Source organism: Penicillium psychrofluorescens (assembly GCF_964197705.1).
Source record: "Penicillium psychrofluorescens genome assembly, chromosome: 2".
Lineage (NCBI taxonomy): Eukaryota > Fungi > Ascomycota > Eurotiomycetes > Eurotiales > Aspergillaceae > Penicillium > Penicillium psychrofluorescens.
In genome coordinates, this window is record NC_133440.1 from 4,108,003 (window position 1) to 4,121,118 (window position 13,116).

Here is a 13,116-nt window from a genome sequence, read left to right on the forward strand (position 1 = left end):
CAAGTCATTCCTAAGCCTTCCAAGCGATTCGCCGAGTCTCAGCCTGGTTCGCCTCTGTCACCCTCATCCGCGGCCCGCCCACTCTCTTACTTGAGATGGGTATTTGGGCCGATCAGAAAGCGAGGGCTTAGACCAATTCGCTGAGCGTACTTTTAGTAGGACCATGCTCTAACCTGGATTTATTTTTCTCAATGTTTTGCTTACAGGAGATGGGGAGAGGCCAGTTGACAACGGTGACGAATACCATATTAGGTTGACTTGAGTTTTATGGATTAAAAAACACGAATTCAACTCGATGACCTAGATAGAGTAGGAGAGTATCCATTCATGAAAGGCGCACATTCGAGCCAACAGTAGCTTTTTGTTGACACACAGTATTTCGATCGGACTGAGTGTTTCGCAACGGACTTCGAACCTACACCTTCCGCTTCACCAATCCCCTAAAGAAATCAAAGCTGTTGCTATCGCTCTGCAACTGCCATACCCGGCCAGTCGCTCGATCACCCCACCCTAGCTCCTCCGCCAACAGAAGGCCATAATCTCGGGTGATACCCTGAATACGGGCGCGCGCGCCGCCTTCCTCCTCCAGAGTCACGATCTGGTGCATGTGCAGCCAGTCGTCGTAGTACATGGTCTCGAAGCCGCGGTCGAAGCCCGTGCGCAGGAACCGAGTGTACAGTTCCTCGAAGGTGGTTAAAATACGCGCGAGGAGTTTCTCCAGCGTCACGGGTGATGCGGCTGCGGCGGCGGGGCCGGCGTAGCGGGATGCTAGTGTTGTTAATGCTGTTGTCGGGGAGGCGTTCGTGGCGTTGAGGCCGATCCCCACAACCGAGATGTATTCGTTTGCCATGAAGTGGGAGTTTATGAGGATGCCGCAGATTTTGGTGTAGCGTTTTTGTTCTGGGTCGGCAGGGTCGAGTGCATCTGTGGTACTTGTTAGTCTTATGAATATGTGGGGAAGGAAAGAGATGGCTCGTACAAATGTCGTTGGGCCATTTCATCTTCACGGGAATCTTCTCGTAGCCCTTGGCGTAGCTCTTGATGCCCTTTACCACGGCCATGGCAGATAGATATTGAATGAATACTACTGGTGCGGACTGGATCTTCTCGATCGGATGGCGGACGACTGTCGAAAACATCAGAGCCCCAGCAGGGGAGACCCAGACGTTCGAGCCTCGACCCCGTCCGGCAACCTGGACAGTTGCCGTGGCGGTGAAACCGTGCGGTAGGCGGCGAAGAAGCTTTGTGTTTCTATGGCTGGTCAGATGAGTGTGCAATAATTGAAAGTGTGAAAGGCTTACTTCTCCAAAATCGTATTGGTGCTGGTCAACACCTCCCCGTAGAGAAGGTTGGACCCAAACTGCGAGGCTCCTTCACGGGATTCAGACTGGTAGTGGCGAAGGTTGGCGTAAAATGCATGGTGGTTGAAATACGGTGTGAGCTTCGATGATGGAAGGTCGTCATGGATCACAAGCCGCTTGATAATGGCCTGGTAGTCGACGATTCCTTCGTCCTTCTTGGCTGATTCAACCGGCAAAGATGCTTCCAGGTCACTTAGATTCCAAGTACCAGGTCGCTCGATGCGAAAAGTGTCGGTTTCGTCTTTTAGATACTCAACATCCCCTTCCTTGGTCAAGGCATCTGCCATCAATGCCAAAATCTCCAAGGGCCCTTCCGCGTTCGAGCCAGACACATGCAAGGAAGATAGCGAGGGAACCGTCGTGGTGTCTTGGGAGACCTGCAAGCCCAGCTTGGACAGACACGACTTCAGGAAGTCGATTCGCTCCTTGTCGTCAGCGGCAATGGCGTCAACCACGCCCGCAAACTCCGACCCGTCAGCCTTCGGGTCGAGATTTGCAGGGGCAAACTCTGGGTGTGGCCCCGTCAGAATTGCTGCCCCATCTTCAACCTTGCAATAGACAACAGCTGCGGCGCCATCTCCCGGGTCGACGTTGAGTTTCTCGCTATAGCTGGCTAGTACTTCGACGCCTTGGTCTGCGAACTTGGACGCATCGACGAAGACACCGCCACCATTGTAGTAAGACCGAAAGTGCTCCGGGACAGTGCCAGAACTCAGGGCCTCCTTCGAGACCACAAGGTCTGCTGCCCGTGCCCCCGCTTCGCTATGATAGACGAAGCCCGGGAACGCACCACCGCGACAAGTGCCAGGGTAGAAGCCGAGTTCCCGATCCCCAACAACCTCCATCGTCTTATCACCCACCTCAAACTCGCAGCGTTTGCACCCATAGTATCCACCAGCACACAGACCCAAGTATCTTCCGCCACGGCGCACGAATTGCGCAATGCGCCTGTTCCCCGCGCCGTTTAGCGTGTGACAATACCCCAGATCCGCGCCCCCGGGGATCACGAGAAGGGCACAGGTAGCCATCCATGGCTCCTTGAGGAGCATATCACCCGTGACCGGGATGACAGCATAGTGGGGAGCGAGCAGGCGGCGCAGCGTGTAGAGGCAGTGGCGGACCGAGTCGACGGTGGTTCCGTTTCCTGTAGCCAGCGAGGCATTGCTGGTCAGAAAACGGCTAAGTTGCCAAGCAGAGTGGGTGAGCAAACCAGAATAAACGAGGACATTGAGTTTTTTGCCTGTTAGATTGGCGTCGTTGCCCGTGGGCGTGGCCATTGCCGAGTGAGTTGTTGTTGGAGACGAGAAATTGCCGGGGCGGCCGATAAGATAGAGACAGACGATCATCAATCCGATGCCAGCCGCGTTTTTTCTGTCATCTACCACTCCCGCCATGTCGAACAATGCGGAGCAGCCTCGTGAGGTGACGGAAGATGATGATGAACCGGACGAGTGGTAATTGGGTCTTCTGCTGGTAGTTTGGGGTGTGGGCTGACGGGGATTACTTCACGCAGGGATAAGCGGATCTTCAGCACTGGGTGCGCAGGTGAGCCTCGAACAAGAATCCATAGCATGAACCGACTGCTGATCGTGTGCAGATGAGCAGGACAAGATGAATGACTGCTATTTTGCAAAGAAGGACTGGCGGGAGTGCAAGAACGAGGTGAGTGGATGTCGAGGTGAGGTGTCGGCATGGACTGTTAGATCGCTTGAATAGTCTCCCAGACTGTTTCCTTCATGGTTATCAGTTGAAATCCTTGCAGGCTCTCACAATTCGACTGTCATCCACTGACGAGCAATGCAGATGGAAGCCTTCCGCGAGTGTTGGAAGCGCCAGGGCAACGACCAGCGGACGCAGACCAGGGATGCATAATTCATACCTCTCACAATAATATTTCTGTTTATCCTTTTTACAAGGAATAAATATCCTCTTCTTTCCCATGAATTGCATACGAGCTATAGATCATGTATTTCGCACCACGTGACCATCTCTCCTTTAGCTCCAACTTCACCTCACAGCATCATTTCTTCCCCAACAACCATGTCCGCCCTAAGCAGATGTCGCCCCTGGCGGGCATTTGATGCCATTCAATGCTCTGCGACTCCATCGCGAACCATTCGAATCCCGCGCAACCATCACCCCCAACATTTGAACAATTCCACCGCGAAACGCGCGCTTGGCTACACACCCAGACAATACCAAACCACCCAAACTCCACCCACACCCCCCTCAACAGATCGCAAAGAAACCATCCCAGCAGATACCCCGACAAAGCGCACAACGGCACCAGTCCCGCACCGCCCAACAGCCGATACCATCTCCAAGACGGGCCTGGACGACAAGCCGCTGGAGCTGGAAAACGCCCCCGAGGAGAAGATCGACTGGACGCGGTCCTTCCACGGACTCAGCGCGGAGCCCTTTCCCAAGGAAGCGGCCGATATCCTCCTCGCAGAGATGGACCCACAAGATGTCGAGATCAAGCCCGATGGCATCGTCTACCTCCCCGAGATCAAGTACCGCCGAATTCTGAACAAGGCCTTTGGACCGGGTGGATGGGGTCTTGCGCCACGGGGTGAGAGTATTGTTACCAATAAAACTGTGACAAGGGAGTATGCGCTTGTCTGTAACGGCCGGTGAGTTTTATCTTTTTCTCAAATGTTTGAAATCAAGGCTAGGAAATGCTAATATAACCTCAAATTCAAGACTCGTTTCCGTCGCCCGCGGTGAACAGGATTACTTCTCTCCCGACGGCATCCCTACCGCAACGGAGGGATGCCGCTCCAACGCGCTGGTTCGCTGCTGCAAGGATCTGGGCATTGCGAGCGAGCTGTGGGACCCACGCTGGATCCGGAAGTACAAGGCGCAGCACACGCGTGAGGTATTTGTGGAGCATATGGTGAACAAGAAGAAGTCAAAGATTTGGGTGCGCAAGGAAGATGCCGTTTCATATCCGTGGAAGGAGACAGGGAGTAAATAGATAATTATTTGTCGTGTGTGAGGGCAATTCAACATCAGTATATCATTTGCAAATCCGCTTTCTGGGAGATATTCATCCTTTTCCTTTCTCTTGCCGCACGCTATCCACCGTCTTCGCTCTCAATGTCCCGAATCCGTGCTCCCTAAGTCCTGATGTCAGAAATTATCCTCTTGAGGAAGGTCTCGGTGCGGTCTCTCTAGCTGCAGATTCACGGTGTTTGTGGCTACTTGAGCAAAATAATTGGAACTACAATATTTTCCCCCAACAAAATGTGTTTTTAAAACAGCCAAGTCAACATGAGACTTCTCATCGAACACAAACCTTGCCAAAACAAGCTTCAAACCACCGTGCCACAGGTTCAAACTACATCTCAATCTGCTCTGCTTGAATACGATATGGCATAGTATATTACATCTCTTCTTCATCAATTATTTATCAATCATCCGCCCAAGGCTAGCATCAAAATTCATCATCGGCTCTGGTGTCTTCGCCGCAGCAATGATGTAATTCCCTAGTAACCTCTCACGAAACGCCGATTCGCAGTAAGTAAAATAGTAAAGCCACTGTCGACGAAACGTCTCTACCTCCGAATCCGATGGCTCATGGCGTTCGGTGCGATAGTCCAATTTGATTGCTTTCCAATTGCTAAGGAAGTTGTTTCGCCATGCACACAGTGTCTTCCCGTAGTGAGGCCCGATATTCTGGACAGAGGTTACCTCCAGACTTCCGTTAGAGCCTCGGTGGAGGGAATCGAGGAGCATGTGGATGGTTGGTAGGTAGCCCCCCGGGAAGATGTAGCGACCGATGAAGGTCGGGACATTGGATTTTGTCTCGCGAAGCTGTGAGTGAACTAGTTAGTTTACTTTGACAGTATTTCGACGCAAGAAAAACATATACGGACCATGTTGGTCATGGTGATCCCATCGATGACCATCAATCCATGTGTAGGGTGCAGAAGCCGAGAGATGATCTCAAAGTACTGATCCAAGTACTCAGGGCCGACATGCTCGAACATTCCTACCGAGATCACACGGTCATAAAATAGACCGTTGTTGTCCGGCCCAGAAACATCCCGATAATCGCAAAGGAGAATCCGCACCCGTTTCTCCAACCCAGCCTCCTTAACTCTCTGATCCGCGAGGCTTTTCTGCTTGTCTGAGAGGGTCAATCCCGTCACTCGGCAGCCCGTTGTCTGAGCCGCTTTGATAGCCAAATCGCCCCATCCGCAGCCAATATCCAAAACATGATGTGAGGATGAAATCTCAGCTTTGCGTAGGAGATTCCTGACCTTGCGGTTCTGCGCTGAATCCAGTGACTCAAGTGGGTCGCCTTCCCAGTGGGCGCAGGAGTAATTCATGTCTGGGGAGAGAAAAGCAGCGAAGAGTTTGTTAGAGACATCATAATGCGACGAAATATTTTGGCGGACTTCCCCTATGCTGTTCGAAGGTTGGAATAGCCAAGCAAGACGGGGTAGGAGCTGAAAGATAAGGTTTCCGGAACCCAGACGGCTTTTGTTTTTGATATAGATCTAGTCTGTCTGTTAGACTATCTAAGAGAGTAATTGGGAGCTATGAATGATCATGTACATGATGCCATGTACATGGCCATGAAGACACATACCTCGAACAATTGACCCAGGTCGTTACAGTCGACTTCCTGGAACATGTATGCCTCTGAAAACCCCTGTTTGAAATGATGAGTCTGATTAATGATACCATCTTGACATTCAAATCCAACTAATTGTACCGTACCAGGTCAAAACACGAACAAATCCTCATCCACAGATTAGGACTTCGGACAATGAGCGTAACGTCTGATTCGGGCTGCTCGGAGCCATCACTGGTTCCCAGTTGGATCACTTCCGGAGGGTCCTGATACTGGAGAATAACCTTGAGCTGTGCACCCGAGATACGACGCAGGGAATGGAGTGCGAGTTGTTGGGCGTATGAGTAAAAGAGAGACGAGATTGTGGAAGCCATGGAGCTAGATTGTAATCAAATGATGACCTTTGCTGGCTGCTTTCTCGAGGGCCCCCAAGTTAAAGTAGCAATGTCTTCATCGGAACTTTCCTCAATCCTCGTTTCTGTAGGAGTAGATTGTTGAAAATCGGCACGCAAGGTTTTTTAGTCATTCACACAGATTATTGAATCCATTAAATATATATTCTTTCATGTCTGTTCTTTTTTTTTTTTGGGTGTTGCAAGCGGCCATTCGGATAACCAAGGATAAAAAGCGATATGTATGACGTATATCGGGCGGTAGTAATGAATGTGGGGATTGAATGATTGGGAAGAGAGTATTTATTGCAGACAAATCTAAGTAAGTAAATACAGTTCTGTTTCAAGTTGTTGTGCCATCTTACAGGAAGCAGACATCATCAAAAGCGACACCTGATGATGTAGATGATAGCGCCGGCGGTGTGTTGGAAGAACTTTGGATTTCAGAATGCCTGGAACACGACAGCCCGTGCCGATAGTTCCGTATACACAGTAGATTATCGAGCCAAAAGCTCAAAGTGGTTTTCGTCATCGGCCTTCTTTCTGGCCAATGGACGGATTTGACGAGCCCCGCACGCACCCGTTGTATACTTTCCAAATGCAGCGAAACATCAGAATTTCTTACTTAGGCTGCGCTAACTGCCACCTACACATACAATATGTCCCTCTAGCATTCCTTTAGTGACAAAAGTACCACTAATTAGCATATACTCATCATTCGTGAGCGGTGAAAGGGTCACGTAACTATGGCGGGCACTCAAACTTGTCCCCTAGATCCCACAGTGGTATCGCACTGGCTACGCCGTCTCCACTCTAGATGTGCCTGATGCTGACTTCGACCACTTGTTTCATGTCAGTCGTTCGCTGGCGTGAGTCATCTCTTTTCTCTGACACTGTTGAATCACCCTACGCAAGCCATATTCTAGTTACCCTCAATTAACAAGCTCTCGTATCACCTCTCGAACTAAAGTCTTCAGAAGACGATACCAAGGCCATCTTTGATTGAATCTCACTTTAGTCAACCTGATTTAACATCATTATCTTGCCATCCTTCGTTATATTCGCATCATGCGACCTTTTTTGTAGCTCGACCATGGTCAAAGGTGATCAAGGATGCTTCACCTATCATTAGCGTAGATCTCTATGTGTAAAATAGCGTAGGGCTAGTTACTTATTTGTGATGTTGATAAAAATCTGCCATGTATTCACCCAGACAATATTAGGTCAGATAAATGAAGTCTTCGGCGCGATCGTCCCACTCTTCGCCCAATCGTGACTGTCCACTGTTCTTTTGCGCATTGCGGCGCTTGTAGACCCTGTTCACCAAGGTGAACAAGATTATAGCGACAACTAATGTGCCAAGTGCCCACGCATTGCCTAAGTAGTACTTGGGCTTGTCCTTTGAGGGATACAACTGCCCCACCACCACCCCTGTTGGTTGATCATAGTCAGCATTCAAAGTTCACCGGGAATTTGATTCATAGTTTTAATTTAAGATGTTGGAGGCATATAATTGGAATGAGGATAACGTACCAGCCATATCTGTGATAGTCAATGTAATACCCATGGTAGCACCCCTCTTCCCATCCGGTGCAGAATTTATGGACGTCCAAGACAGATTAATTCCTGCTATAATGTACATTCCCGTGGTGATTAGGAATGTGGAGAAGTATTGAACACCGGCGGGAATAGGACACAAGAGAAGTAAGTATCCCAGAGCAGTGACTGGCGTGAAGCTCATGACGGGGATATACCGCTTTTGAAAGCGATCAGCGAGATATGCGACCAAAATATAAATGAGCGTACCCCACAATTGCACTAAAATTGGATTAAGCTCTATCCTGAACGATCACGAAGCCTTTGATTGTCTGATGATAAACATACCTGGGATAGTGAGATACTGCGCCTGAATGCTGCTGAAGCCAAGCCCATTTTCAATGATAATAGGCAGGAAATTGTTGAAACCTGGAATAAAATCAGCCAACATCCGGAAAATAGAGATATTCTGAAGTTCGTACTGTAGAGTGGAGTGATCACACAAAATTGAAGACAGCCGTGTAGCCATGTCTTGCCGTCTTTCGCTGCCCACCAGATATGTTGGAAGCTGAAATGTCCTCGACCACCACTGTATTGGTGCATAGCTTTTGCGCGATGCCGCATGGCAATTTTATCCTCCTCATTCAAGAACCAGGCGGTCTCGAAAGAGCCCGGGACAATCCAATAAGAGGCAATCCCAAAAACGATCGTGACAATTCCTTCGATGATATAAACCCATCTCCAGCCCTCCATTGACGCAATTCCATCCATGTGGTAGATTGCAAAGGCTAAAAGGCCACCGAAAGCTCCGGCGAGGGCAGATGATGCTGCATATTGTCAGTATGTAGTCCTTCATTGATAAACCGTCCAAAAGCTTATGAACGCGGGCAATGTACCAAATAAAAATGCCATACGGACAGACAGCTCCTCACGCTTATACCAGTTGGCGACAAATAGAGCAAGGCAAGGAAATAAGCAGCCTTGAAAAAGACCTAAAATCAGTCGCAGTGCGGCCAGTCCACCATAGCTGGTTACCCATCCGTTCCCAAGAGTAATAATTCCGAAGGCGACGGTGAGGGCCGGAAGAACACGTTCAAATTTCCATCGCTTTGCGACCATCGAGATGGGAAGCTTTTCCAGGCGCAGTATTAGCCGGGCTGTTTATAATCCTTGTTCTAGATTGCGAGACGGAGATACCTCTGATAACACATAGAAGACATAGAAGATGGACACGGTGACCTTAATGATATGTTAGAAAACAAATAGATATCTAAAAGCCAGCAAATTATTGTACTCACGTTTAGCTCATTGCCTTTTAGATTCAAATCCTCAATCATTCCTTGGGTGGCGGCAAACCCAATGTTAGATCGGTCAATGTAAGACTGAAGAACAAGATATCAGCCGGCTCGGGAGATTCTTTTAAAGCGTGCAGAATGGAATGTGCGCACCATGAAATTGAAGGCACCTATCAAGGGCGCTATTACAATGTCCAATTTGCGCACACAGGTTCGTTCCATCGCGTCAAGGCGAGCTTGATCGACCTCGGTGGAATCAGACATCTTCATTTCCTCAAAATGATTTGTCTCGGTATGAGGTTTCGCCTGGGCTGAAATGGGTGCTTCAGAATTATCGGTCATGATGGATGTTTCTGCTGCCATGATTCCAGCAAAGAGTTTTCGATGTGACTGACAAAATACAGATAAAGAACAAATAGCGACGATGAAGAGAGAGATACAAGGACGGAGGAAGCTGGTCAAGGATCACGAGGGGGGTGCACAAGGCTTCATTTAGGGGACTAAAAGGGGCTCGCAACAGCGATCATGATATAGTTCTCTTGAAATGCTAGAATTACAGGAGTAAGAAACTATCCGATGTGTTTACTGGCCGGCCAAACTCCGCTTCCCCACTCGTCCGGGGTCGGCTACATCCCGGTATAGAAGCGGGGAACCACAGCTTGAAATTCACTCGCCACCGAACAGTGAGATCAACCCCCGGCTTTTGGGCCAGTATCCCTGTACATGGCATATGCTTTCTAACTCCGAACCGGAGGAGGAAGATTCCCTTGCGATTAAAATTCGGTAGAGCAGTAGTAATATTAATTTATACAAAAGGTACAACATAGTGAATAAGGCTATGAGTGACGTTGCGATCTCACGCCTATATTCGAAAACTGTATTCAAATGCACCATACTGAATCGGAAGATCTAACTGCAAGTGTGGATCGAGGCTCGATTGTAATAGCGCAGAGCGAGTCTCTGGGGTCAAACTCTCTTCGATATGAAGGTTCAACTCAGATCCGTAGCAAAAACCTTGATCTGGGAATGCTGGTAGCCATTCTTCATGTTCTCGGGCATTGCTTGCAGAGGTAATTGCTCTAGATTCATGGTGGGACAGGAAAGTAAGTTCCTCCATTGGTGAAGAGGATGAAAACGCAGGTATTTCCTGGATTGCATGTTCGCCTGAAGAAGGTAGCATTGTGTGCGGCACAAGGGTTTCCTGGGCCGAAGGCTTGCGAGAAATATTGTCGACATCGGGCATAAAGAGGGAGTCTAGGCGAGCTGCGGACTGGCGCTCAAAAATCTTTTTTATTCGGGTGCGTATAATGTCGAGACTGCGATTCAGTCCTGGCATAACAGAGCTAGTGCGCTGAAGAATGTTGATCAAAAATTTCAACTCATCCCACATAGGCTGATTGCCAGGTGGCCGTGTGTTGGGTTGGTCAAATACTTCCAGTTGGTAAACAGCTGTGGTTGCTGCGGTGTAAGTGCAATAGCTATTTAGATAGGTAATGTGGCTGAACCCAAATGTTTCAACATACATTTGCAACAATTTGTATATTGCTGATGTTGCTGTCTGGCAGATTTTCCAGCTGCTTTGAACGGCTGGAAACTTGAAATTTGGCTTGTGGTGGACCAGTGGTCGGTGAAGAAGTATGACGGTCGTATGATACATAAGATTGAGAGAGGCGATGTGTGGAGGCGGGCTGGGCGAAGAAGCTTGAGCCGTATTGATTTTCAAAAATTCAGGTAGCTTCTTCCACCAGTCTTGTAGTTCATCGTTGATTTCCGCAAACGCCACCGATTTTGTATCGAGATTGGATGGTGGTGCTTTTGATGGCTGATGTGGGCTGTACAGCTCAAACATCAGGCGGCTAAGAATTTTGCAAAGCTTGCACAATGATGTGAAGCAAGAGATAGTATGTGCAGTGCGAGGTGCGTACGTTGCAAATTGCGATACGCTAGGATCGGATCCATAGAAGGGTTGCCAGAGTTCTGTTTCGGTGAAATCATCCAGGAGATCAAGCGAGATACTCTCCGCACCCATAACAAAGTTGGGCATTCTGCCCAAGTACAAGCTGATATGTTTGTCCCAGGAGTAAAGACTCCAAAACAAGCGCTTTCGAATTTCTATGTCCTCGGGATATAGTGACTCGGTATGGTGGCAGAGTTTATCAGGCGAAATATGAAGCCCCAGGTCGATAGCCATGCGAAAGGCCATGCCAGAATATAGCCAGGCTTGTGATGATTGTCCACATGCAATGTCCCGTGCCGATTGTTGGAGCAATGCCTGAACAGTGGCAATGGATGGTGGTTGAAGTATTTCCATGGCCAGAGAAACGGTTGCATTGGACATCATACGTTCGGCTAACTGTTGAGACGACTCTTCCTCCTGTGAAGTGCCCCAGACAGTCTCCGAGGAGCGAATAAAACGACAGCTATGAGCACAGAGCACCTTCAAAAGGGTCAAGGAAAAGTAATTGCTCGAATCATGACCAGTCCTTAGCAGGCTTAAGCCTCGTGTAAACGCTGGCCGGTAAACGAAGAGGAAGGCTGGGTGTAGCCAGCACCAATGTAGCTGCAGCAGAACGTTAGTCAGTTCTTTTGGCAGGCCAACACATGTAGCTGCAATCCCCAACTGCTCAGCTTCGAATTTTCTCTGAGCAGCTGCGTTCACACGAAGTGTTTTCCTCATTTCCTCGTTTCTGTCATCTTGAGCGATGCCATTGGCAGCAGGTGGTTCATTGGTTGGAGTTACTTGTTTTGATGAAGATTCGGATGGAGCCTCGTGGATAGCAGATAGGGAATTGTGATATTGCACATCCCCGCTAGCATCCAGACTAATAGGGTCCCGGTACTCATCGTGGTCGAGAGCAGAGACAAAAGAGGTTGGTGGTGCACCGGAACTCGCTTTATGCATGCGTTCCAGTTCTTCGATGCGATCCTGCAGCTGGCGCACATATGCGATTGACGGTGATTTTTCGTACCGGCACGGGGAGTTTGTCGCTAGGCATGCTGAGCAACGAGGAGTATTGCCGTCGCATTTGCTTTTCCGCCGGCGACAAGTAGAACACACTATTTTGCGAATTCGCGCCATAGTGTTGGTGTGGCGGCAGACCGCCGCTGCAGATGGTATTGTTTCGGTAAGGGGCCGGGGTGAGAAAGGGGCAGTGCAGCCGTGCGCAAAGGATGGGTGAGTTCTGCATTGATGCTTAGGATTCGGCCGGCGTTTTCGCCGGCGTTTTTAAATGCGGGGTGGACCCTAACCGTGCACCGACAGCAGGGAAGCAAACGTGCGATAATTTCATCCCTGATATAGTACGTAATTCGCTCGGGATTTGGCCGACTTTGTCCACCTAGGCGGAGTGCTCAAATGCGAAGTGATTCTACCCAGAATATAGTTGTCTCTTTCTCAACGACTCTTTGCACATACGGCTAGTGAAAAATGTCTTCCGGTGAGGCTGCAAATCCAAACTCGAACTGGCTGGCGAAGCCATCTGGGCCATGCTGTCTGGAAGGCACCATGCATGATGGTACTCCTCAAGGCAAATTCGTCACGATCGCAGGAGTAGAGACATACATAAAACAGCCCTCAGATACCCTAGCGAATGGTCACATCCTACTTTACTTTCCAGATGTCTGGGGTATGTTCAAAAACGGACTATTGGTAATGGATACGTTTGCTAAGGCCGGCTATCTGGTATTGGGTATTGACTACTTTCGAGGAGTAAGTAAAATTCCGAAAATGAATGCGTGAAGCTTTGTTAGATCTCTCAACTGATAGGTGACCCCTTCCTTGTAGGACCCGGTGTGGAAACATAGACGAGACCGCCACGATCAGTCCAACCCGGATTTCGACTACGAAGCATGGAAAAGAAAACATATGGACTTTGCAGACGCGGTTGTACCACAATGGGTCAAGGAGGTGAAGAGCTTATATGGACAGCCGAATACAAAATATGCATGTG

At 49.1% G+C, this 13,116-nt stretch overlaps 6 protein-coding genes across 6 annotated transcripts; 2 read left to right on the top strand and 4 right to left on the bottom strand.

Annotated features, from left to right (window-relative positions):
• Positions 1-415: 415 nt before the first annotated feature.
• On the bottom strand, positions 416-2,638 carry PFLUO_LOCUS3718 (biotin holocarboxylase synthetase; the record flags this gene model as incomplete). The annotated part of the gene is made up of 3 exons (XM_073780993.1): positions 416-924; positions 980-1,251; positions 1,302-2,638. 3 exons carry the CDS (start codon positions 2,636-2,638, stop codon positions 416-418), a joined length of 2,118 nt encoding a protein of 705 aa, XP_073637793.1.
• A 115-nt stretch (positions 2,639-2,753) lies between these two features.
• Positions 2,754-3,233, top strand: PFLUO_LOCUS3719 (uncharacterized protein; the record flags this gene model as incomplete). The annotated part of the gene is made up of 4 exons (XM_073780994.1): positions 2,754-2,815; positions 2,875-2,906; positions 2,959-3,023; positions 3,165-3,233. 4 exons carry the CDS (start codon positions 2,754-2,756, stop codon positions 3,231-3,233), a joined length of 228 nt encoding a protein of 75 aa, XP_073637794.1.
• A 168-nt stretch (positions 3,234-3,401) lies between these two features.
• Positions 3,402-4,338, top strand: PFLUO_LOCUS3720 (uncharacterized protein; the record flags this gene model as incomplete). Its single annotated transcript, XM_073780995.1, has 2 exons — positions 3,402-3,994; positions 4,065-4,338. The coding sequence occupies 2 exons, from the start codon at positions 3,402-3,404 to the stop codon at positions 4,336-4,338; spliced, it is 867 nt and encodes a 288-aa protein (XP_073637795.1).
• A 428-nt stretch (positions 4,339-4,766) lies between these two features.
• Positions 4,767-5,946, bottom strand: PFLUO_LOCUS3721 (uncharacterized protein; the record flags this gene model as incomplete). Its single annotated transcript, XM_073780996.1, has 3 exons — positions 4,767-5,177; positions 5,240-5,774; positions 5,939-5,946. 3 exons carry the CDS (start codon positions 5,944-5,946, stop codon positions 4,767-4,769), a joined length of 954 nt encoding a protein of 317 aa, XP_073637796.1.
• Positions 5,947-7,554: 1,608 nt separating this feature from the next.
• PFLUO_LOCUS3722 (uncharacterized protein) lies at positions 7,555-7,902 on the bottom strand (the record flags this gene model as incomplete). The annotated part of the gene is made up of 2 exons (XM_073780997.1): positions 7,555-7,766; positions 7,869-7,902. 2 exons carry the CDS (start codon positions 7,900-7,902, stop codon positions 7,555-7,557), a joined length of 246 nt encoding a protein of 81 aa, XP_073637797.1.
• Positions 7,903-10,028: 2,126 nt separating this feature from the next.
• PFLUO_LOCUS3723 (uncharacterized protein) lies at positions 10,029-11,369 on the bottom strand (the record flags this gene model as incomplete). Its single annotated transcript, XM_073780998.1, has 1 exon — positions 10,029-11,369. The coding sequence occupies one exon, from the start codon at positions 11,367-11,369 to the stop codon at positions 10,029-10,031; it is 1,341 nt and encodes a 446-aa protein (XP_073637798.1).
• Positions 11,370-13,116: the final 1,747 nt, after the last annotated feature.